Source organism: Pelecanus crispus, chromosome 11 (assembly GCF_030463565.1).
Source record: "Pelecanus crispus isolate bPelCri1 chromosome 11, bPelCri1.pri, whole genome shotgun sequence".
Taxonomy (NCBI): domain Eukaryota; kingdom Metazoa; phylum Chordata; class Aves; order Pelecaniformes; family Pelecanidae; genus Pelecanus; species Pelecanus crispus.
In genome coordinates, this window is record NC_134653.1 from 9,414,192 (window position 1) to 9,436,098 (window position 21,907).

The following is a 21,907-nucleotide window of genomic DNA, read 5'->3' on the forward strand; positions in this document are numbered from 1 at the left end:
CTTTGAATTCAAGTAGATTAATACCACACAACCCCACCTGGTTGAGTAGAACATGCAATTTGAATAGGAATGTTTCTTTCCTATTTCATGTTTTAAAATAACAGTGAAGTGCTTCACTTCAGTCATGAATTGTAGTTAAAGCACAGTTAACAATCACAGCTGGTAAAGCACCTCAAATCACATCCATCCCTAGGCAATTTTAAAGTACGACTTTAATTCCAATCTGCACATTCCAATGATGGAGATTCGTGCACTGGCCGGTCTTCATCCAGCAGTGGTTGTATGAGCATCCCTGCCGTTCTCCCTAGGGGACAGACTCCAGAGTGCCAGGAAATTGTATCAAGTCATTCAGCCATCAGGCAACCAATATAAGTGCATTAGAGGCCAAAGTTGTCTTCCTGGTGAAGTCTGTGCTATAGTGGCACTTCCAGTCTGTTATTACTCATTGAATGCTTGGGTTTTGAAATACGATTTTTTGCTTCCCCTTGGCTGCTTCAGTATCTACGGTCCCAAATGTGTAACTGTTTGTGACTTGGGTGGCACAAAGAAAGGGGGCAGTTTGGCAGAATGGAATCACTTAGACACAGACCTCACTGTCATCTAGCCCTCCATGGGACCTGGTTGTGAAGATTCCAGGAATTTCTTTCCTTCATCCTGTCCTGGCAGCACAGGTTACTCAGGCCAAATCCTTTTGAGACATGGATAAATGATCTTTCAAACCCCTCAGATTTGACATCCTATATTTTGTATACACAAGTGGATTCTTGAAAAGTAGAATTGATGGAGCCTTATTTCCTGCGGGGTTGTCTAGTGGTCGTAGTCTCTGATGGAAGATACTGTAATACCCTATCATACCTATTTCCATATGCTGTAAGTAAAGCTTCTCTCATGGCTGGGGTATTCATATGGTCTTCCCATTATTTTCCCCATGCTGCATACTTTGTCTTTTCCTTCATTGTGGCAGTAGTAGGATTATGCTTGTCTGCCCTGCTGCCTGTTTACTTAGAAGTTGCCTAAAACCTTTTTGCAAATTAAACTGAAACTACTAACAAATTTAAAATTATTGAGAAGGGAAAAGGAGCAAGCAGGCACATGCAGAGACAGACAGGATGATGCACAGAGTAAGAGCATGTAAGCATGATTTCTTTTGAGAAAATGGACTAAAATACCTATGTGGTTATACAGAAAAAAAATATAAAATTTATAGTGTTTTGTGGAATTTATTGAATAAAAATAGGTGAAAAAAAGGGAAATTCCTCATTCACTGCAAACTTGTGATTTCAGGAAACTGTTGAAGATTTGGCGCAGGACATCCTATCCAAATTACCAAGTGGCTTTGATGTTAAAGAGGTTATGAAGGTATACCCAGTACTTTATGAAGAGTCCATGAATACAGTTCTTAGGCAAGAATTAATTCGATTTAACAGGTATGGCTCAGTGTTTTGTGTAGCACTGCTAATACTGAAATATGCTGGTGTTCATCGGTGCTAGCCACTCGCAAGCCTTAAACAGTTTTAAGCCTTTTACAATACATTGTTCTTAACATGATAGATTCTGCTTTGGATGAACCTTTTAAAATTACTTGAAAGCTGCAGATGACTATTTGAATATCGAAATAGTACCTATATTCTTGGAGTATGAACTTAAATCAGATTTGCGTTTGTTGTGTTGAGGTAGGGCAGCCTACTTTATTCTTTTTAAGCCATACCCAGGCCCCAATATTCACAGCATACTATGTTAATTAGTGTTACAATCTTTAAAGGTCTTGTCACTTGATTTCCCTTGTCTAGAATGGGAATTTTCACTATCCTTCATTTCTCTGTGTGTGTTTTTTTCTTTCTTTGCTTGTGCTGGTTTTGGCTGGGGTAGAGTTAATTTTCTTCATAGTAGCTAGTATGGGGCTATGTTTTGGATTTGTGCTGAAAACAGTGTTGATAGTACAGAGATGTTTTCATTATTGCTGAGCAGTGCTTACACAGAGTCAAGACCTTTTCTGCCTCTCACCCCACCCCACCAGCGAGCAGGCTGGGGGTGCACAAGAGGCTGGGTAGGGACACAGCCAGGACAGCTGACCCCAAGTGACCCAAGGGATATCCCAGACCATATGACGTCATGCTCAGCATATAAAGCTGGGGCAAGAACGAAGTGGGGGACGTTCAGAGTGATGGCATTTGTCTTCCTGAGTAACTGTTACGCGTGATGGAGCCCTGCTTTACTGGAGGTGGCTGAACACCTGCCTGCCGATGGGAAGTAATGAATGAATTCCTTGTTTTGCTCTGCTTGTGTGTGTGGCTTTTGCTTTATTAAACTGTCTTTTATTAAACCATCTTTATCTCAACCCATGAGTTTTCTCACATTTACCCTTTCGATTCTCTCTTCCATCCCACTGGGGTTAAACCACAACATTGCTCTTCCTAAGTTAAGTAAGCGTTTTATAACTACAGGTTATCAAAACCTACATTTACCAGCTTTGATCAGCCCTTCATTCAAGTTGGACTCAGAGGTCTTTAGCCAGATAGTAAGAAGTAAATAATGAGATGACAATTTTTTTTTTTTTTTTTTTTTTAATTTTAAGGCTTACTGAAGTTGTTCGGAGCAGCCTCATTAATTTAGGCAAAGCCATTAAAGGCCAAGTGTTGATGTCATCTGAACTTGAAGATGTTTTCAACAGCATGCTAATGGGAAAAGTACCATCAATGTGGGCTACCAAATCCTATCCATCACTGAAGCCACTGGGAGGTTATGTGTCCGATCTCCTCTGTCGTTTGGTCTTCTTCCAGGTACGTTAAACTGAGACTGACAGGTCTAAGGACTCTGTAGTTGAAAGCTGAATGGGTAAAACGCATATCAGTACTGTCCTCACTCAGCAGTACCCTTGTAGCTCCAGACTCTGAACTACTCGCACATACTCATGAGCAAATATATACTGCATTAACAGCATTGGAATTAGCTGGGCAATTGCTCAGCAGGGTGAGTTGGGAGTATAATACTTTGGTGTTAATCCAGTGCTGCATTTGGTAGTTTCCATTTTTCTATTTCTAAAAGATGCATTTTATTTTGCATTGATGCTTTAATGACTTCCCTGCTCAAAGGACACTGAACCAGCTGTGAGAGGCATAACAGGCACTATTAAATTTTATATAGGTGACTGTAAATCTCTTTCAAGTTTAATAAAAAGTGACACCACTTCCACACACTTTTTGAACAAGTTATTTTATTCTTTACTCACCCTTCCATTATTTCCCTTGCACTTTTAGCACTCTCTTTAAATTACTTAAAATTTCCGATGTACCTTAAATAGCTGAGGTACTGAGATGTAGTGGAATCCATACAAGTAAGAGGAGGAGAAAGCTAACAAGAAGTGTCTGAAAGATTTGTTTAAGCAGCAGAGTTTCCTGTTTGCTGGATCAGAGTACCATATGGGCTTCTTTTGACTCTAAATGGCTTAAAGCAGCGTGGGGACATTCTGCCCTTGCCTTGTTTTTCCTACTGCCTTTGTGATATCAAACAAAGATCTCCTTGTCTGGCATCTTTGTACTGGAATGATTTCCTCTACTAGGATCTGATGTGTTGGCTGTAGCGCATGCCCTCATAGTGATCAGTGAAGATGCTATGTAAGAAAATTTGGCCTTTTTTCATGTTAGGAGATTGGTGTTTACAAGACTGTAAAAGAGGGTATATTGACAAAAGTGTCCAAATTCAATAATTTTTCTTTTTTTTTTGCTGGCTAGTATCTAGACTTACCAAAAGATGTTTATGCTACTTTCTGAAATTTCTTTCTTAGTAGCACCAAGTTCTGGTTGTTTCAGAATGAGTGATTATTTTTTGTTGTCATCATAAATGACTTCTGTGATTTGTTGTCTCTGAAAAATACAGACCTAATGGTAGTATCCAGAGGGTCCCATCAAGATTTAGATCTCATTGTGCTATTTGAGTGTACCTGAAAAGACACCCTTTTTCTAGTGAATTGGTACAGTGAAGCCACAGAATGTATTTTTCTTACATTTGTTTTTTCTCTTCATATTCAGGATTGGGTCATCAATGGGCCACCCACAGTCTTTTGGCTCTCAGGATTCTTCTTCACTCAGTCTTTTTTGACCGGTGTTTTACAAAACTATGCCAGAAAACACACCATCCCAATCGACCATATTGGATTTGAATTTGAGGTAAGAAAATGCAGCGGAATTTTGTTTTTCTTGAACAGCTTGAAACATGTTCTGGTGCAGCAAGGAACAGAGTTTTCAAATGAAAATAAATTTTATTTAAAGGAGTAATTTCAGACTATCACTTACAGGATTTGATACACTCCAGATAAAAATAAAATCAAGCAATGGTTTAATCATTCTAGGTGATGAAACAGGAGCACACGATGGAGAAAATGCCAGAAGATGGGGCTTATGTGAGAGGCCTTTTTTTGGAAGGTGCACGATGGGATAGAGAATCCTCGGTAATTGGAGAATCACTTCCAAAAATCCTTTATGATTGTTTGCCCATAATTTGGCTGAAACCTGGAGAAAGTTCCAGATTTCTTCACATGAACATCTATTCATGCCCTGTATACAAGACAAGTGCAAGAAGAGGTGTCTTATCCACTACTGGCCACTCAACCAACTACGTTCTCTCAATTGAACTCCCTTCAGACAAGCCCCAGAAACACTGGATAAATCGAGGTGTGGCAGCACTATGCCAGTTAGATGACTGAGAGTATGCAAGTCAAAACACTCACATTTTGTTATTAAAAGATATATTTTACTCCACAGTGGATGCAATTTTTTTTTATATTGGGATTTTCTGATGACTTCCAAGCAGCTCCCAATTTCCGTTGGTTTTTAGCTATTATCAGCCACTGAGCAAGAGTGAGTGAAAATAGAACACTACAAACAGAAACTTATTTCAAAGGCCTGGGCTTTATCTTGCAATAGATCAGAATGAACAGAACTCCCATCAAACTGTGTGCCACCCACATCATTACAAATATTACCATCTAGCTGCTATCATAGGGCTGCTTGTTTTTAATTAAATTGAGCCCAAAGAGTTTTGCTGCTGATTTTAATGGGAATCTAATCCACAACTCTTGCAAATAGGACTCTGTGGATTTGCCTGCCACTTCTGTGTCCCAGGAGTATGTAGGGCAAGGAGGGAGGAGATGGGAATAGTCTGTTGTCAACATGTAAACCCAATCCTCAGCTAGAATGAACTGCCAGAGCTGTATTATAAAACTATAGTAACTGACACTCCTTGAAGATGTGCCTCAGAATTTCCATGGAAAACTTCTAGACAGCACATGCATTGGGAGCCTGCCATTTCTCAGAGCAGTATGCTTGCCTCATAATTTTTTAACTTTTTTTTTTATTTCAGTATTACTTACCTACACATCCCAGGTGCCTGATAAATGGAGCTGTTTCCTTTCTCCCATAGTCTCATTTTACTTCCTTGTCTTGCCCTCTTGCATGTTGGACTAATAACCACCTGAAATTTCATACTTGTTTAAGCCCTTTCATCAGAGAAGCTCAAAGTAGCTTGCAAACATTAATTAAAAATAAAATAGCCTGAACATCTTCAAAGAGCTATGCAGTCATTAACTAATCCCCACAGCATGCCAAGAAGGTACTAAAGATGTATCACTACACTTGTTGTGTACGCAGTACAAGAGAAGCACAAAGATCCAAGGCAAACATTTTAAAAAAAAAAAAAAACACTGCATAAACATCCACTAATTTGGGGTCTTGTATTTTTTTTTTTCATTGCCCAAGTTGCAGCATTTTAATGACTTGAGGCCTCACAGAGTCAGAGATGCAGCTATAATTCAGCAATTCCCAGTATCCTGCTACAATCATTAAGTGATGCTGCTACAGTTCATTAAAACATATGGTTTTTGTCATAGGAATTTATCTGTTGTGTTGTGCTTAGCTGTTATAGGTGAAAACAGTGTTCATTATTGTTTTATTAACCACTGGTTTCTTTTATATAGATATTCATAAAATAGTAACTTTTAAGAATGGTAACATACAGGTAAGCAAGAAGTGTTACAGGTACGTTGTACAGTGCTGCTCTGCACAAAGATATACATAGGTAATTAGTACAGTATCTTCTTGTAACATATGTACCATATTTGGTGCCTCATTAACAGTACAGTATGCAGGCATTTGGTGCATCATTATTGTTATGTGGCGACTAGGGCAACGATGTCAGGCCAGGACACTTAATGGACATTTATTTTAATAAAGGGGACAGAAATGTGCAGGTGTTTCAACTTACTGATAGGAAGAAATGACTCAACAATTTAGACTAAATGATATTTGGCACCTCTAGCAAAAATAAAACTTGTTTATGAATGTTACAGCAGAGTCATCCAAATTGACAAGTTTTTGAGAGTCATGTTTCAGAGATCTATAAATAAATTAAGATTAATTAAAATTGGTCATTTAAAAAAAATTGTATTTTCTTAGGCTTCGTAAGAGTAACACAGATACTTTGTACTTTTCATATAATTAAAATTAACTGAAGTTTACTACATATTTAAAAAAAATTGTAGTAATTACCATATTTTCAAATGGCTGCATCTAATTGTTGTTATCACATCAACAATTCAGATGACTAATTAGGTCACTGTGGCATCAGAGATAACAAACCAGTCACAAGCCTCCTCTTGTAAGTGCTTTGCATGCAGGGCAAAGAGGCTGGACCTGGCTGTTAGATCCTTCCCTATGGATTGATCAGTTCAGTTGCTGCTCTCAAAAGGATCTTTCTATTAGGATGAGAGCTTATGCATGCAGGTGACTGATGACAGCTTACCTGTCACTGCTGAAAGGGAAGCTGGGGCAACAATAGAGTGATCATTCTTAAAACACTAAAAAGAAGAGAAGTTGAAATTTGAGGATTGGGTTTCTCCGTCCTTCTTCAGATAAATGCTAATCTTGCAAACACATTCCTCTACATTAAGCCATTTTAAATTAAAAGCCAGATTCACTAGTATATGCTAGCTAAATTACATTTTATAGAGATAAACTACTTTTAAACTGTTGGAAATACTGTGGGATAACTTGCCATGTGGGTTTCTTGTTAATGCCTTTTTGTGAACAAACACTAATGGATAGTTTATTAAATGACACAGTTGTGGTTCTTGTGAATATATAGTGGCTTTGCTACTACACTGTGTGCAATGTCCTTGTTACTGTGTGGATTTTCTAAATGCTTCTTCTGTGTTAATGTTTAGATTTGAGACGAAGGCATCTCTTAGAATTTAATTAAAGATGTATTTCAAGCTTTTGTAGATGTGACCAAAATATATAGATAAGAGAGGAGTCTATAAAAGAGGGTTCGTGCATCTGCCGGTTGCTATACCCCCTTTGCCAGGGATCAGGCATGGCTCAGTTGCTTTAGTTGATGATTACTGAAGTACGTGATTTCCTGAGCTGCCCTTACTATTAGAGAAAAAGTAATGGAATTTACTGTTGAGGGATATCTGTCTTAGAGATGTTTTTTCTGTGGTTCTTTGAAATGAGCTTCCCAACCTTATTTCCTGAGCATTGTTTAGACCTTCCTGAAGAATGACAAGCTGCCTAAACATTAGAATTCACAACCTTTCTTGGCTGAGATGCATTAAAAAAAGAAAAAGGCAACTCAGCTGTTAGTTGGACATGATAAAAATGTGAAAAAATTTTGGGCAAATGAAGTACCTTCTAATAGTAGTATTAGAATTCTAGGCTTTACAGGTTTAGTATTTCCATGTCTTAATTAGAAACTCTCATTAAACAAACCACAGAAAACACCTGTAATTACTGCAAATCATAGATTCACTGCCTTGCTAATAACTCAAAGCAGATGAAAAAAATGCCGTATACAGACATTACAGAGCAAGAGATTTTTTTTTTTTTTTTTCTTCCTTAGAAATAGTAGAGACAGATTGTCAGCTAGGGTTGCTGTGAGACACATGGGGTTAGTGCATTTTCTTAGGAGATGGAAACCTTTCTCTTATCTCATCTGTACAAAAATCCATTTCAGAAACAGGAAGTACTGTCTCTGTTGATTTTAACACTGTTGGGCTGGTAAAGGGAAAATTAGACAATGAAAAAGCGAAAGACAATACGAAGGCCCCAAATTTTTCTACTTAGGAGCTCCTAAACCTAGAATGTTTTGCCTAATAGGACTAGAAAAATTAGTGAAAGGTGCAGGTCTCTCCTGTAATTAGCATTCTTGAAAATTAATTTATAGGTATGATCAAATAAATGACCTTTACATCTGTGGACAAAAGATGGACGTTACTGATATCATTTCTGATGGACACGTAGTAGGGCCCCAAGAGAGTGAGGTCCAGGTTGCCTTTTTTTCTCCAGATCTAAAAGGTATTACAAGAACAAAGTTATATTAGTAGGAAGATAGATCAGGTAACCTAATCCATCTTAGCCTGTTCTGTGATACTTCCCTTGGAATAGAGTGGGTCACTGCTGCAACTTAATGAGCATTTCCTCACCCCTAGACAACGTCGAAGTTCATTCACTCTATTCCAAGGGTCGTCGAAGTGAACGTCGAAGTCTATTCATTCAGTAAGCACATGGCTTCAGAAATTACAGCCTTACTAATGATGGAGTGAGGGACAGAATTTCCAAAGAGGAGGTGTTATTTAGATATTCAATGCCAGATATCATGACAACAAATTACTACTGCATTGCCTACCAGTTAGCTTGCAGGAGAGTTTATGCAACTGACTCAGGATTTTTATTTCTAGACAATATAAAATTTATGTCATCTTTTTATTCTAAAGTATTCTAAAGCATCTCCTGACTAGTGTGATAAATTGGAAAGAGACAGTATTTACTGGAAGGGGAGTAAGAGAAAGTTAAGGAAGTACAGGACAGAATGCATATTGACTGATCGAATCCAGTGCATTACAAACTCTCGAGAACTCAGAGGCATTTTTGGACATCTTTTTGCAAGTAAAATTAATGTGTAGGAATGACATGTTGCACCATGGGATACTTCTTGACAGAAGTTATACGGTCCTTGGAATTTAATACAATGAGTACCAGCTGAGACATCTGCCTAGCTGCTGCACTGAGTTGCAGATGGATTTTTTTTTTTTTCATGAAACTCCCTCAAAATGGTAGTTTGCCAGTTTGACCTCCAAAACCAAAGGACTCTATTTAAGGCAGATTCTCTTTTTCATACAGAGTTTAACTTAAGCTGTGAAAGAAGGGGTTTGCTCTCCAGACTTGACAAAAGAGCTGATCTAATCCTTCCTTTAGCTGAACAGCCTGAGGTTTTAACAAATTTCAGTCTTTGCCTTCTGGTGCTGGAAAGTAATGAGAATCAGGCACTAGTTAATAATTTTTCAAACACTTACTTTGAAAAATTAATGGGTGTTTAAAGCATCTCAAATAATGTGATGCTGTTGCTGCGGTTCAACTTACTGTCTTTTCAGTTAAGCAAGTGGATACTCATCTGAGTTACTTAGGGCTACTTGAGCCTTTTTAAAATTGCGTAGTTATATTTCCCCTCAGAAATAAACTCAAACTTATATTGTTATTTCAATTTGCTGTAAATCTTCTAGAATTTTAGGGATGTTCTTTTGAAATAATCTACATCTTACGGTATGTGCTCAGGAAAGACTTCTGACTATTAATACAGACAGCAAATTTAGACTGCTCATTTACATAGCTGTTTATTCACCTGATGAGTCACAGCATCAGTACCTTCATTAGTCACATGAATTTTAACAATTAAAAAGATTCAAATGATAGTTTAATGACAAAGAATGAGCCTAAGCTTCCATTCAAAACCCTTGTCTCTGCACATTTTGGGTTGGCTCAGCTGACACAACTCTACACTGGTGTATCAGAATGAGGATAGGAAAAGACTGTATTTGGACTTATTTCAATGAAGGATTAAGCAGTGTGTATAATCACGTTATTTTTTACTGTCTTTATTCCATCCCCCTTTCCTCAGGCTAAAGGAGTTTTGTTTTGTGTCTTCCTGGCAGCAGTAAATTTGCAAAGCTCCCACTGACAGGCAGAACAATGGCATTTCACATGTTACTTCCCACATGAGGCATTCCCAGGAAATAATTATATGGGAATAAATACCTTTGTGGACTGGAGCCATAAAGGGTAGTGAGAAATTGGGCTAGCCAGTACCTGTCATGCTGACTTGCTGTTCTCATTGTTTCCTTGTACTTTCCCATCCGCTCATATTTTTTTCAGTCTTAAAAGTACATTCTTGGGGGACAAACTGTCATTCTGTTCTGCACGTGACAAGTTTGAACGTATTTTTAAGGTAGACAAGAATATTTCTTTGTTATTGGCTATTAGGGCTTGGAGAGTTTAGGATGAGCTGCAGAGCTCAGAAAATGAGATTTCATTGGTTTTGCCCACTTCAATAGGCAATAATATACACTGCATTTTTCAAATTTGCTTTTCTGCCATCATTAACTTCTGGCTGGAATAGGTCGCTGCTTATACCCTTTGTCCTTAAAGCAGCTGTGAGCTGTGCTTATGTAATCTCCTAGTACAGTGTGGCTCTTGTCCACAGCTTGGTCTCATTGGTACTTCTAGCCTAAAGGACAGGAGGCTCCACTAACTTCCATGATGAGAATTTGTGAACAGCCTGGTAAAGTCAGAGGACTCAAAAGGAGCCAAAACAATTGGTGGCCAGTGAGGGGGAAATTAATTGTTTTTCACTTCCATTCATGAGGCACCTGCGAAACAGAAATACCCCTTGAACTTGAAAGACTGAAGAGATAGTTGTAGATACTTTCTTTAATAAAGTTGGGGTTCTGTCCATAATGTAAGCGTTAAAACCTAACACTAAAATAATTGTTGAGAAAGTCAGTGTGCTGATCATGTTGAAAAGCTAACCATGTAAAAATGCACAATGAAGACACCCAAAGCATCTTAAGCTTGCTCCCATAGTGATGCCCTGAAGGGAGAGTTTTCAGTCAGTCCACATGGGAACCTGAGGAACCCAACACTGGAATGTTTTACTCTGAGTTGTGTAATGGCATTCCAAACTTTGCATTTCACATCCACGCCCTCTCTAAAGAAGGGAAAAAAAAAGCTGACATAGAGGCCACTCCTCTACAGTTTGCAAAAAGGAAAAAGGAGTGGTGGCATTTCTGCTGTATCTTTGCTGCTGTCTGTTTAGAAACAATAATTCACCATAAGGATACTATGAAACTGGAACGTTTCTCCAGGGACAACAGGCAGAGCAGGGACAGGAGAGGAAGGAGTGCAGCTGCATGATGCAGTCTCTGCATTCCCACTTGCGTTTGGAAGCTCTGGAGGCACTGTGTCACCTTGATTCTCCTGGACTTTCTTGATTTTTGCTTACCCTTACTCAAGGCACTGCCTTGAACCACAACTGAGCATGTGTAATCCTCAGACCACCAGAGAACCCTGCTATACATTAACAGAGTTTGAAAACCTGCTGTAATTTGTCCTGATGTCAAAGTAATCTTTGTATCACAACTCATTCCTTGAAAGTGTTATTTTTATTGACGAGTCAGTGGTTGAAATGTAATAAATACTAGACCAACCTTATCCATCATACGCAATGTATCAATCATTAGCTTTTTGGCCTCAGGAAACGTGTGAGCAAGTGACCAGAACAGCTTCATTCACAATTGTGCACACAAATCACCTGGATTACAGTCCACAGCTTAAATGATGGGTTATGAAACTTCATCATGGGATTTCAGGTATATCGGCTTAGAAATCTTCCTTAACTTTTCCTGGTGTCGCAACATACGGCCTTGTTTATGGGCAAGACCCATAGGAGGCAGATGGATCTGGAAAAGAAAATCCCACCAGTTAGGTACAAATTGAGAAACTACAAGAAAAAGAAGGCATATATACGGACTAGGTTTCACTGAGTTTTAAATAATTTCTTCACACTTTGGAGAGGGCAACTGTACATCTCAAACCAGGTTATTAGATTTCTAGGAGGAGTGCATTCTGAGAAGTGATTAGCGGTGTAGCTTTCAGGCCCTAAATGCTGTGTTCATTAAAATCCCATATATTTTAGGCTTTAGTAACCTTGTTCTGTAGCTTGATATCAGACTGTAATGATAAAATACTTGTTGAAATAGGACTGCTGACAATGTTCCAGAACAGTAAGAGCTAGAAAACCCTAAAAATTCCTGAGTAGATGTCTTAAAGCAATGTGTGCTTTATTCATACCTAGCTAACAAGTCACAAAATAACCCCAAACTGTATGTATTGAAAGACTGCCTTCTTATTGTCATGATTATATATACCATATTAAAATGCACCATCAATGTCATTGACTCCACAAGTAGAAGGAAAAATAGGTGACAGACTGTCCCTTTGACTGACAAAGTCTTTCTATGTCATAAGACTGTTAGTGGGAGTCATGCAGCTATATCCCCCCCTAAGCGACTGAAAGATGTAGGTGTTAGCAGTCAGATGTTACTGTTGCTGAGGCTGTCATCCTGTAAGATAGCTGTTTAGGTGCAAATAGTAGTAAAAGCACTGACTAAAGCAGCAATAGAAATTTCTAGAATCTGAAAAATAATGATCATCCAGTTTTTGTGAGAAGGCTGATCTAGGACTGATCCTTGTGGATTCCGAAGCCACTACAGAGCATACATTTTAAGCCCATTTCTAGGAGCACTGCTTGCCAGATGCATATTGTTATTCTGTATACTGGAGAAAAAGCTGTCTGTGAAACATACGCTAACAATGCCCATACTCTAGGCAAGTATCTGATGAAGATACAATATAGTTCTGACCATGACTGCCTTGATAAGGAAACGATAGATGTGAAAATGTAAACTAATCAACAGGAGTAGAGAGGAAGTCTCTATGGGAGGCAGCATAAAGTACTACAGACAGAAGTGACTGGGCAGTGAGGAAACTATATTGAATGGTGCAATAGAAGACATTGCTGCAACTTCCAGCATTTCGGTAATCTTGGACATGTTTTTCTCTAGGAACAGGGGAAAAGAAGCAGCAGCATAGGCAAGTGTTTTATAAGACCTGATTTATGACCAGGAGAACAGTTACCAGTAATGTAGACTATGAAAATTATTGTATCTATGGCAGATGTAATTAAGTATTTTTATTCTCTCGTTCTCTTCTATTATGTGGAAAGATTAACAGATTTGATTCCATTACCGTCTTTTTCTACATAGTATGATTCATTGGTCAGTCAAGACTGTCTAAATATTCATAGGCCTTGGGATTTTAGCTCATGCAACTCCATTTAGTCTTTGACTCCTTAGTTTGAGAAGAAATTAGCCAATTTACAGTGAAATAAGATGGAGAACATTTCAATATATATTTGGTTTATTTGGCTCTGATTCAGCATAACATTTAAATACCGGCTTATCTAAAAATGCAGTGCGGTGACAGTGATGTGAACTTATGGTTTTATTGCCTCGTGAGAGCTAAGTGGGTATAGCTGAAGACTTTGCAACTAGATTTATACTCACAGGTCTTGGGTAGGGGATGTTATAGTGAAGTCCAATTTCTATTCTTGCCTCACATTCTTCTATACACTGCTTAATCAACTTTGGATCTGTTACCTAAGATCATACAAACAAATGTTTTGTACAAGTACAGAAATTAGCAATTGGAAGCTCAAGCATAAATGATGCACAGCCACATGACTTTCTTTAGCGTTTTTTGGCAATCCCAAGGATACAATGATTGTATTTTTTCACGTCCATAAAAGGTAGCATTAGTATATGCCCTGACTTAACAGTTCTGGGCTTGATGGTGCTGGATATTAAGGCCCAGAGGCTGTCACGACTGATGCTACAGAAGGAGGTTTTTACCCAAACATGGTATTTTCTCTGTAAAAAGACAATACACATGTAAACTACTAAGACATCCATGAAAAAACCACAGTCACCCATTCGTGACTCTGCAAGGTAACTAGAGGAGAAAGGGAAGAGACCCCTTGGTCTACATTCTGTTATCATCCTATCCAGAAACTCCCTTTGAAGTCAGAAACGTGGTGTAAACTGTGACTTAAATTCATTTTTTGATTTTGCATTACCTCAGACCAAAATGGTATATAAATAAGTATTGTGATCTTGAATTACAAGTAGGACCTTTGATTACCATGGAGTCTGTATTGCCCCTTTGAAAAGGGGGTTGAAATTTCTTCCTTAAGAAGAAAATGAAATTGCTTCTTTTAAAAGAAGTGCCAATAATTGTCGCTTTGAAAAGAAAAAGAGAAGTATAAGAAGCTACTGAGCTCTTTGCCATTGCATGAGTAATGATACACTTAGCTAGCTTTCTAAAAGATAAAAGCTGCTTCAATTACATAGGCAATATCTTTAGAATTTAATTTTTTCTTGGCATTTTTTTAGTGAAAGCTCTAGACCTTTTAGACTTCTACAGTAGTTAATGAAGAGCTGAAATGGTTTGAGTTTTCTTATTACTATTTCGGGGTGAAATTTAAACTGTAACCTGAGTACACCAGCATTTAAGGTGAATGCAATTTTGGGAAATCAACTCTTATATTCCCATCTTAGCATCCAATCACTGTGACAGTGCAAAGAGCAAGAGGAGAATCATTCAGAAATTCAAAACTGTAAGGACACCCACTTACGTTTTTGTTTTTTCGGAATAATGTTTTGGCTTCATTTTTAATGTACTCTTTCTCTTTAATAGTTTCTGCTATCTGTCCTGATGCCGATTGCCATTTTTTGGCTATTCGGAATATCTTGCGGTAAAGGCCAAGAACTTCTTGTCGAGTAACTGGTGTCATCTAAAAAACCAACACAAACCCCCAAACATACACATGAATGTTTGAGTTGCTAGAAGGCCAGCAAGCAGTACAGTTTTTCACACAATTGAATTAGTTTAAAAATATTTCCACCATCTAAAGATATGCTGAGCTATATGAAAAGAACTGAAATAGCTGTAAACAATAATTAGGTGTTGAAAGCTGAAGACCCAGTCCAGCAAAGTCTTGAAACTGATACTTAAATCTGTCTCCATTCAAACTTGCTCAAAGTTAAACACTTGTTTTAGTGCTTTGCTGAATCACAAGCCTGGTACAAGAATGCCCGGGTTGTGTTTCACTGCTATTTTGCAACAGACATTGGGCAAGTCACCGAAACTCTGAGCGTCCCCCTTCCTGTGAAATTGTCATACCAATGCTGACCCTATCTTTGCAAAGGACCTTGAAATCTGTGAATATGATAAAACCACCACGATGTTACTGAAAACCAGTAGAGGTTTCAGAGGCTGAGCAGCTTATTTGTGATACCACAACAATATGTAGTAATGATTCAGCTGGAGTTTGATGTGATGAAAAGGTGATGAAAGCTATTTTATCTAAGCATTGCAGGAGAGGCAGACTAACTTTGGATTTTGGAAAGTCCTGAATGTCTTGATTTTCAGAGAGCTGTGTACCTGCTGAGCCCACTGAATCAGCCTCCAGGTGCGATAAGAATCTTTGTCAGAAATCAAGAATGAAATCCTAGTCTTATTCTATGTAAATGAGTATTTTATCATGTAAGTGGTGCCACTGTTTCATCCCAGACCACAACTGCCCCCGAGACAAATCCACTGCTGGAATAACAGCACTCCTGACATGGATTAGATTCACAGAAGCAATGACTTCTACTGTAGGGACACTGCAACTGGCAAAGGTACCTTACTGTCCAAAAGGAAGATGCAGCAGCACTGCAAAGTAAGTATATGGATGCAATGAGGAACAAGTGTCAGGGACAGGGCATTATCTGACTGTCTCAGGATCCATTTGCCAACCTGGAGCTCTAGTTACTGCGTCTGAATCTACCCTGAAATCAGACCTGTGCGCTGGGAATAGCTCCTCTGGAGCTTGGGTTGTTCAGACAGGGCAGTTCAGACAGCCTGAACTGCCCCTCGAGGGAGCACTCTTTGCCCTCGGCGAGAGAGGAAAAGCTGCTTCCTAATGCGTGCACCCAAACTGCTGCGGAAAGTTTGGCAATGTGGCCGTCGCTCATCTTGCAGTCTGTGGCAATTCCTATTACTGGGGGTAGCAGAAGAGGGCTTTGAACCAAAGTATTCTCAGGCCATACAGTTCTCAAGTGGCTGCCTCCACGCCAGCAGCTGACCTCCACTAATAGTTCAGTGTGCTCCTCCTGTGGCTTCGGACAGTCACACCGTCTTTTCCTCACCAAAGTCAGAATTACAGATGCTAACCTGAAGACAGGATTTAGCTCGTAGTTCTTTTTGCTAAAAAAATCCCAAACTATTAAATCCTAGCCTTTTTTGTCTTAACTGTTGCTGTGATCTAAAGACTTTGTTGTTTCATGAACTCTGTTAGGGATCTTAAGAAGTACAGACATAAAACTTTTTCTCTGATTCTTAAGAGAGAACATTTTTATTTTGCTATTTGTATTTTAAAATGTTTAACCAATCATATATTTTCCCCCCAGATATAAAAATGATTCTTCCTACCCAGCAGAAAGCATTTCTAGTAAATGTTTATGGTATTTCTAGGAAACAAATATCCACAATAAAATAGCTAGGTAGTTCCAGCTTGTCAAACACTTGGGAATAACTGCTTCACTTTATCCACTCTACAGCTCCATTTCAGGCAATAAAATTAGTCATACGCATGTACGTGTATCTGAAAAATCATTGCTTCCCTCTGTCAAGTGCATAGTTTGTACAGAAAACAAACAATTCAATTACAAGGGCTGACCTAGCACAAGCTGAGTCCCAAATAATGTCCTCACCTAGAGCCCCTCCTGGCCTCACCCCTCTGCTTTTATTTAAGGTGTCACTGCTTGCAGAGCTGGTAATGTTCTTTGTTCCCTGCTGACAGCTAATAAAAGGTACTACTGCACTAGAAACTTTCACCTTAGGTTTTCATGTAATCCATAAAGAAAATAAGAGGAATAATGTCAGGGGAAAAAGATGTTTAAAATACAGGTTTAAATTCTGATCTATGCCTCAGACAATTTCCAAGGCCACAACTTGGGATAGTGCATGCCCTTTGCTCAGAGCTGTAATCACACCTGTCGCTTTTGGATTTTAAACATACCGAGAATCTGCTTATAAAGATTTTGTTTAAAAGTTTAGTATGAACAGTTTTTCCCCCCACTAATTGCTTCTGCTCCCCCACCTAGAACTCATTTTTTCTTTAATTTCTCAGTGTTGGAATTGATACAGAACTGTGTAGCCCCTCATCTAGGCACGGGTTGCACTTTTGCATTATTGCTTTCCTTCCCACATATACTAGATGATGTAAAAGACATTAAGCAGCTTTTCATATATACTCAGCAACCAGCTGCTCCCGTGGCTCATTTAGTCAGCAATTTCTAACATTACAGACCTGCTCATAAACCATTTCTGCAAAGATACATAAATGAAGGTGTGAGGAGCCCTTGACAGATAGAGGACCCCTGTCTATCACAGGAAAGGATGAGAGCAAAGAGGCCAAAATTCAAAGCCTGGGTCAGATTCTGATCTGAGTGGGAGTGTAAATAGAGAATAATTCCACTGAGAGGAAAATTACTTCTAACTTAAAATGTTGCAAATGAGATTGGAATTTTTTTCTTTGGTATAAACCGAGCCCACACTGACAGAAATCAGTGATGGTACAAGTCATGTATCAGGTGTAATTTCGTCAAGTGACACTACTTGTATTAGTTTTGTGGGTGTGCAGAATGATTCTGAGTGGGACAGAAAGGAAGATAAGGCAGGCTTTCATGTCCTTGTAGTTACTCATCTCGCAACTTACATCTTTGGCATTTAAATCATAATTATATTTCACATCTCTGGAATGCTAAGTGGATGTTACACCACTTTCCCACTAACACTCATCTTGTGGTAGTCACACCCATTGTTTAACTTCTACCACCCTTCATTTCATTGCAGAATGCAGCCCACAGAGGTTAACCACAGGCGTTTTTGTCAAAAAGTACAGGGCTATTGTATTAGCTGAGCAAATTTCAGGTGTTTACTGCAACAAAACAAACTGGGAGAGGTCAAAGGTAGGTCTGTACGCACAAACGTATCAATGGGAGAAGCGGTAGGCTGCAGGCTGGTTTTGAGCTGATTGTTAGAATTAAGCCTTTGGAGGGAAGCCAAGCATTGCCTTCCAAATAAGCATTTGCTGGATGCTGTGGCAGAGTTCTGACAATACAGGGTTGTATCGTTCTTTTGATCTACGGGCAAACCCCTTTATCAACATGCAGATCAAGCACATGAAATATCCCATTGTATCCAAACTTGCAAAGGAGGCTTGAGCAGTTAATGAATTACTGCATGATGAAGATGCAAACTTTTTTCATTGTTAATTAAAACAAATAATCCTTTAGATACAAAAGGTAATAACAAGTTTTTCTTTAAGGAAACAAGTACACATTCCTTTGGATTTTTAGATGGTTGACCCAAAAGTTCAATAATCTGAATAATCAGTGAAACACCCGTCTTCTTTTGCTATTTGCAGGTTTGTTTAGAATTTAAATTAAAAGTTTATATAAAAATAAGGAAAGTAATCTGTCAACTGCACCATAAAGTGACCCCAGTAGTGCACTGTCAAAGCAAAGTTAGGACATAAGGCAAGCTGGGCGGAGACTGACTACTTACATACGAGCAGCTAAATTACAGCTGCTTCCCAGCGAGGGATGCTTGGCTGAGAATGCGTATCCGGCACTCTCCTCCTATCTGCACAGCTCCTTTGCTGAAGTTGTAAGTCTATTTTATTTCATCCTTTCTTTTCAAGTCAAGCATTAGCTACTCACTTTAAACATAGCAATCTGCCAGCAGTGAGTACATAGAGGATTTTAGGAAACAAAGGGTTAAAGTATTAGCCCATGGGGGAAAAAAAGGCTATTTTAAAACAATAGATCTCTTCTTTTACATCCCAGCTAACTAGGGCATGCATTACTAACACACACTTAGCGCTGATGCTGAAACCATATTTGGTCAGGGGAGGAGATGGTGGGGAACAGAACTCTGCGTGAAATTATTTGAAAAAGTGTCTTTGAACTTCTCAGATGTAAAATGTTTTATTTAGGAGCAACACAACTTCTATTTGACAGCTGGTTTGCTACTGGCAAGGAGTCCTAAAGACACAATGACAAACTGCTGGGCTGATTGCCTTCTGAATCAAGCTATGATCACATTTCTGTTATGGAAATAAATGACACAATTCAAAAGCACGGTGTATCAACATTATAGTATGGAACATCATCAGCTATAGCCTGTATGACAATCTGTATCTCGTATTTTCAAATGCACTCTTTGGCTAACATTTATTTGAAGAGATGCAAAAAAACTGCGCGTATCTGCCTTTTTTTTTAAAAAAAGCTAAATTATACTGCTTAGCTAAAGAGTGACCTGCAGTCTCTCTCCTGCTGCTAATGCGACAGATAATCAATCATTCCTTTCACAGCTATCCACACCAACTAGAGGTCAGTAATCCATATTCATCCTTCATGCAAGTCGGCCAAAATGAGTCTGTGGTTCTTAAGGCAGCAATGAATTTGTTCTATCATTTCCTTAAGGGACAACTGAAACAATGAGTTCCTGTGGCACAGGGAGAAGACAAGGGGTCACAGATTCCTGTGATAGCTGGGCAGGTCACATGCCTTCCAGTGATACTAAATTTCAAAATCCAGTTTTCACAAAAGTAATCTTATCTTCTTTTACTCAAATCAACGACTTGGTGGCCTATGGCAGCTAGTAACCTGCAAACATCGACCACGTGTGGCTGCAGTATGTACCTAGCAAAGTGAAAACTTCATTTGATTTTCATTCTTGATTGAATTTTTTTTTTTTTAAGATGCAGCCAGAGCAAAACTTCAGTCACAGCTAAAATATTCCATCGCCACATTGTGAAAAACAAACTAAAATGAAAGATCCTATTCTTCCATGATGGTGTTACATCCTCATTTCTTCCAGTCACACAAGCCTGTAAATATCAAGACACTGCCATCAAGGATTAATTTGACTCCTGAGTATTTCTCACTGTTTCCATTTACAAGCTGTGATCATAAACCTATGCAGATTTGGTGAAAAAGAACCAACTTACTGAATCAAGTTATTCAGTAATGATATCTGAAAGCAAGGTGGCTTTCACATGAACTGACTCAACTTGGATCTCTTTTAAGCTTTCTCTTACATATGGAGCGGTCTTTTGATCAGAAAAAGGAAACTGCACGCAAAGAGAATATAATTAAATAGTAAAAGCAAGGACTTGGATTTTATCACTGGTTTTCCTGTGTGATTTCAAAAAAGTGAAATTGCAGAAAATTAGGGTTCTACAACATTCTCTCCATTTGAATAACTGAAAGTGGAAAACCTTAACTAGTCCATTTTGATCACAAAGTTTTAATTTTCTTAGTCGGAGGTGGTCAAGGCATTATCTGTTTTTAGTGGGATATACAGACTCTTGCTCTGGGAGTACCTCCTGTGCCACAATAGTCTCAGGAAGAACAGAAACGCTGACTTAGACTGTGGAGAGGGGGAGGGGAAACAAAAAAAATTGCCTTACATATTTCTTAGCTTTCTCCTGAAAAGCACGCAGTGTCCAAATAGACTCTAAAGCAATATGAACTTGTGTCTAATCTTGTGCAACCCTGACGCTCATGCTTTCATACATTTAGAACCATTTTCTCCTGTGTTTAGTTCTCTATTATTTACAAGCAGAGAAAGATGTTTTAATGCAGTGCAACAAATTTAGCAGAGGAAATGAAGTCTCAGCTATCATTGCATGGCCTTACTTATATTATATAGAAGCATACAGAAATGTAACAACATGGACACAAACCCCAGTATGGATTTATGCACCTTATTCATACCTTGGCTTCGAGCTAAATGCAACTGAGTGCATGAATAGAAATATTTCCCAGCATTGGAACCGCTCCCAAACTTGAGAACAGGTATAAATATTAATGCTAGCAGAGAAACAATCCTCCCTACCCCCTTTCTTACTTCATTCTGTGGGTCATTTAATAAAACTCATTGCATGAACCCCCACCTCAGTTTCCAAAAGCTTCGGGTCCCAGGACATTGACAGATACGATTTTTAGTCACTATTTGAGAACTATAGCAGGGCATATACCGAAAAAAAGTTTGTTTTTTGGAAATCAAGTGTGTGAATCCCATTCAAATTTGGGAGTTTCGGAACAAAGCCTCACAGAGTGTTTGCACTAGACTCTCCTGAACAGTGTATGGCCTTTGGGGCCTTCTGCCTCACAGCGCAAGGGCAGAGGAACACAGGGACCGGGGAAAGCGCCACTCTATCTGTCCCAGAGTCTTCCCCCAGTTTCTGTGGGGAGAGGACCCTCGGGCCTGGTGGTGATGGGCTGGGAGGATGCTCGAGGCTCCCTGACACGAGCTCCAGGTCGGCAGCAACTGCAGGCCCAGGTGAGAGGTTCAGGACTCATTACGCACAGAACCTTCTCCACACCACCTGGGAGCCATTCCTGCAGCCTGGTGTAATCAGGCAGGTACAGGGACTGGCTAGGCAACAAGGCCGCCGCGTTCCTCGCTCTGGGGGTCAGGCCTAGCCCGGCAAAGGCCAGGGCCACGCAGCACAGGGCAGGCAGTGGCACCGCAGGTGGGCGCAGCGCGGCTGTGGGGCTCGGCAGTCCTGCGCACCCTGGGCACCGCACAGGGCTGCTGCCCGTGCTAAGATGGCGCTGGCCGCCCCACCGCCATTCCCCCGAGCCGCCCGACCGCCGGGGGGCGCTGCAGGCGCGGGCGCCCTTCTGCCCCCTGGCGGCCGGGACGGCACTGCCCCCGCAGCCGGGAGGAACCAACGCGTGAGGCGGAGGGGGTTGGACCATCCCCCAAACCTCCAGCCTCTTCCCTCCCCTCCCCTCCCCTCCCCTCCATCTTCCCCGCGCGTCGGCTTGTCCGCCCTCCACCCCCTCGCTTTACCTTCGGGAAGAAGCGCGCCGAGGCCCCGCTCCCCGCCTTCGTGCGGCGGTTCC

At 39.7% G+C, this 21,907-nt stretch overlaps 2 protein-coding genes across 8 annotated transcripts in view; one reads left to right on the forward strand and one right to left on the reverse strand.

Annotated features, from left to right (window-relative positions):
- The window catches only part of DNAH3 (dynein axonemal heavy chain 3), a 63,800-nt gene extending 59,098 nt beyond the window's left edge, over positions 1 to 4,702 (forward strand). The window contains exons 58-61 of the mRNA XM_075719203.1: positions 1,285 to 1,427; positions 2,576 to 2,780; positions 4,029 to 4,166; positions 4,349 to 4,702. Coding sequence (XP_075575318.1) covers positions 1,285 to 1,427; positions 2,576 to 2,780; positions 4,029 to 4,166; positions 4,349 to 4,702 — 840 coding nt within the window. The remainder of the gene's footprint in view (positions 1 to 1,284; positions 1,428 to 2,575; positions 2,781 to 4,028; positions 4,167 to 4,348) is intronic.
- LYRM1 (LYR motif containing 1) lies at positions 4,494 to 21,902 on the reverse strand. Of its 7 annotated transcripts, none has more exons than XR_012831473.1 (7): positions 21,855 to 21,902; positions 14,575 to 14,733; positions 13,448 to 13,540; positions 11,531 to 11,782; positions 6,796 to 6,850; positions 5,369 to 5,469; positions 4,494 to 4,508 (listed from the first exon to the last, which is right to left on the reverse strand). XR_012831473.1 is itself a non-coding variant. In XM_075718263.1 (5 exons), the coding sequence occupies exons 2-4, from the start codon at positions 14,731 to 14,733 to the stop codon at positions 11,666 to 11,668; spliced, it is 369 nt and encodes a 122-aa protein (XP_075574378.1). In that variant the 5' UTR covers positions 21,855 to 21,902; the 3' UTR covers positions 8,301 to 8,338; positions 11,635 to 11,665. The 7 variants fall into 7 exon arrangements, 2 of the variants coding, with proteins under 2 accessions (XP_075574378.1, XP_075574377.1); XR_012831475.1 differs by lacking the exon at positions 4,494 to 4,508 and adding an exon at positions 4,522 to 4,553 and having other exon boundaries at positions 11,635 to 11,782; XR_012831472.1 differs by lacking the exon at positions 4,494 to 4,508 and adding an exon at positions 4,522 to 4,553.
- Between the last annotated feature and the right edge of the window lie 5 nt (positions 21,903 to 21,907).

Coding starts and splice junctions, on each gene's coding strand:
- LYRM1 (XM_075718263.1), bottom strand. CDS start 14,733: ATGACACCAGTTACTCGACAAGAAGTTCTTGGCCTTTACCGCAAGATA. Junction 13,541..14,574: donor TATTCCGAAAAAACAAAAAC/GTAAGTGGGTGT, acceptor GTATGATCTTAG/GTAACAGATCCAAAGTTGAT. Junction 11,783..13,447: donor ACATCCCCTACCCAAGACCT/GTGAGTATAAAT, acceptor TTTCTTTTCCAG/ATCCATCTGCCTCCTATGGG.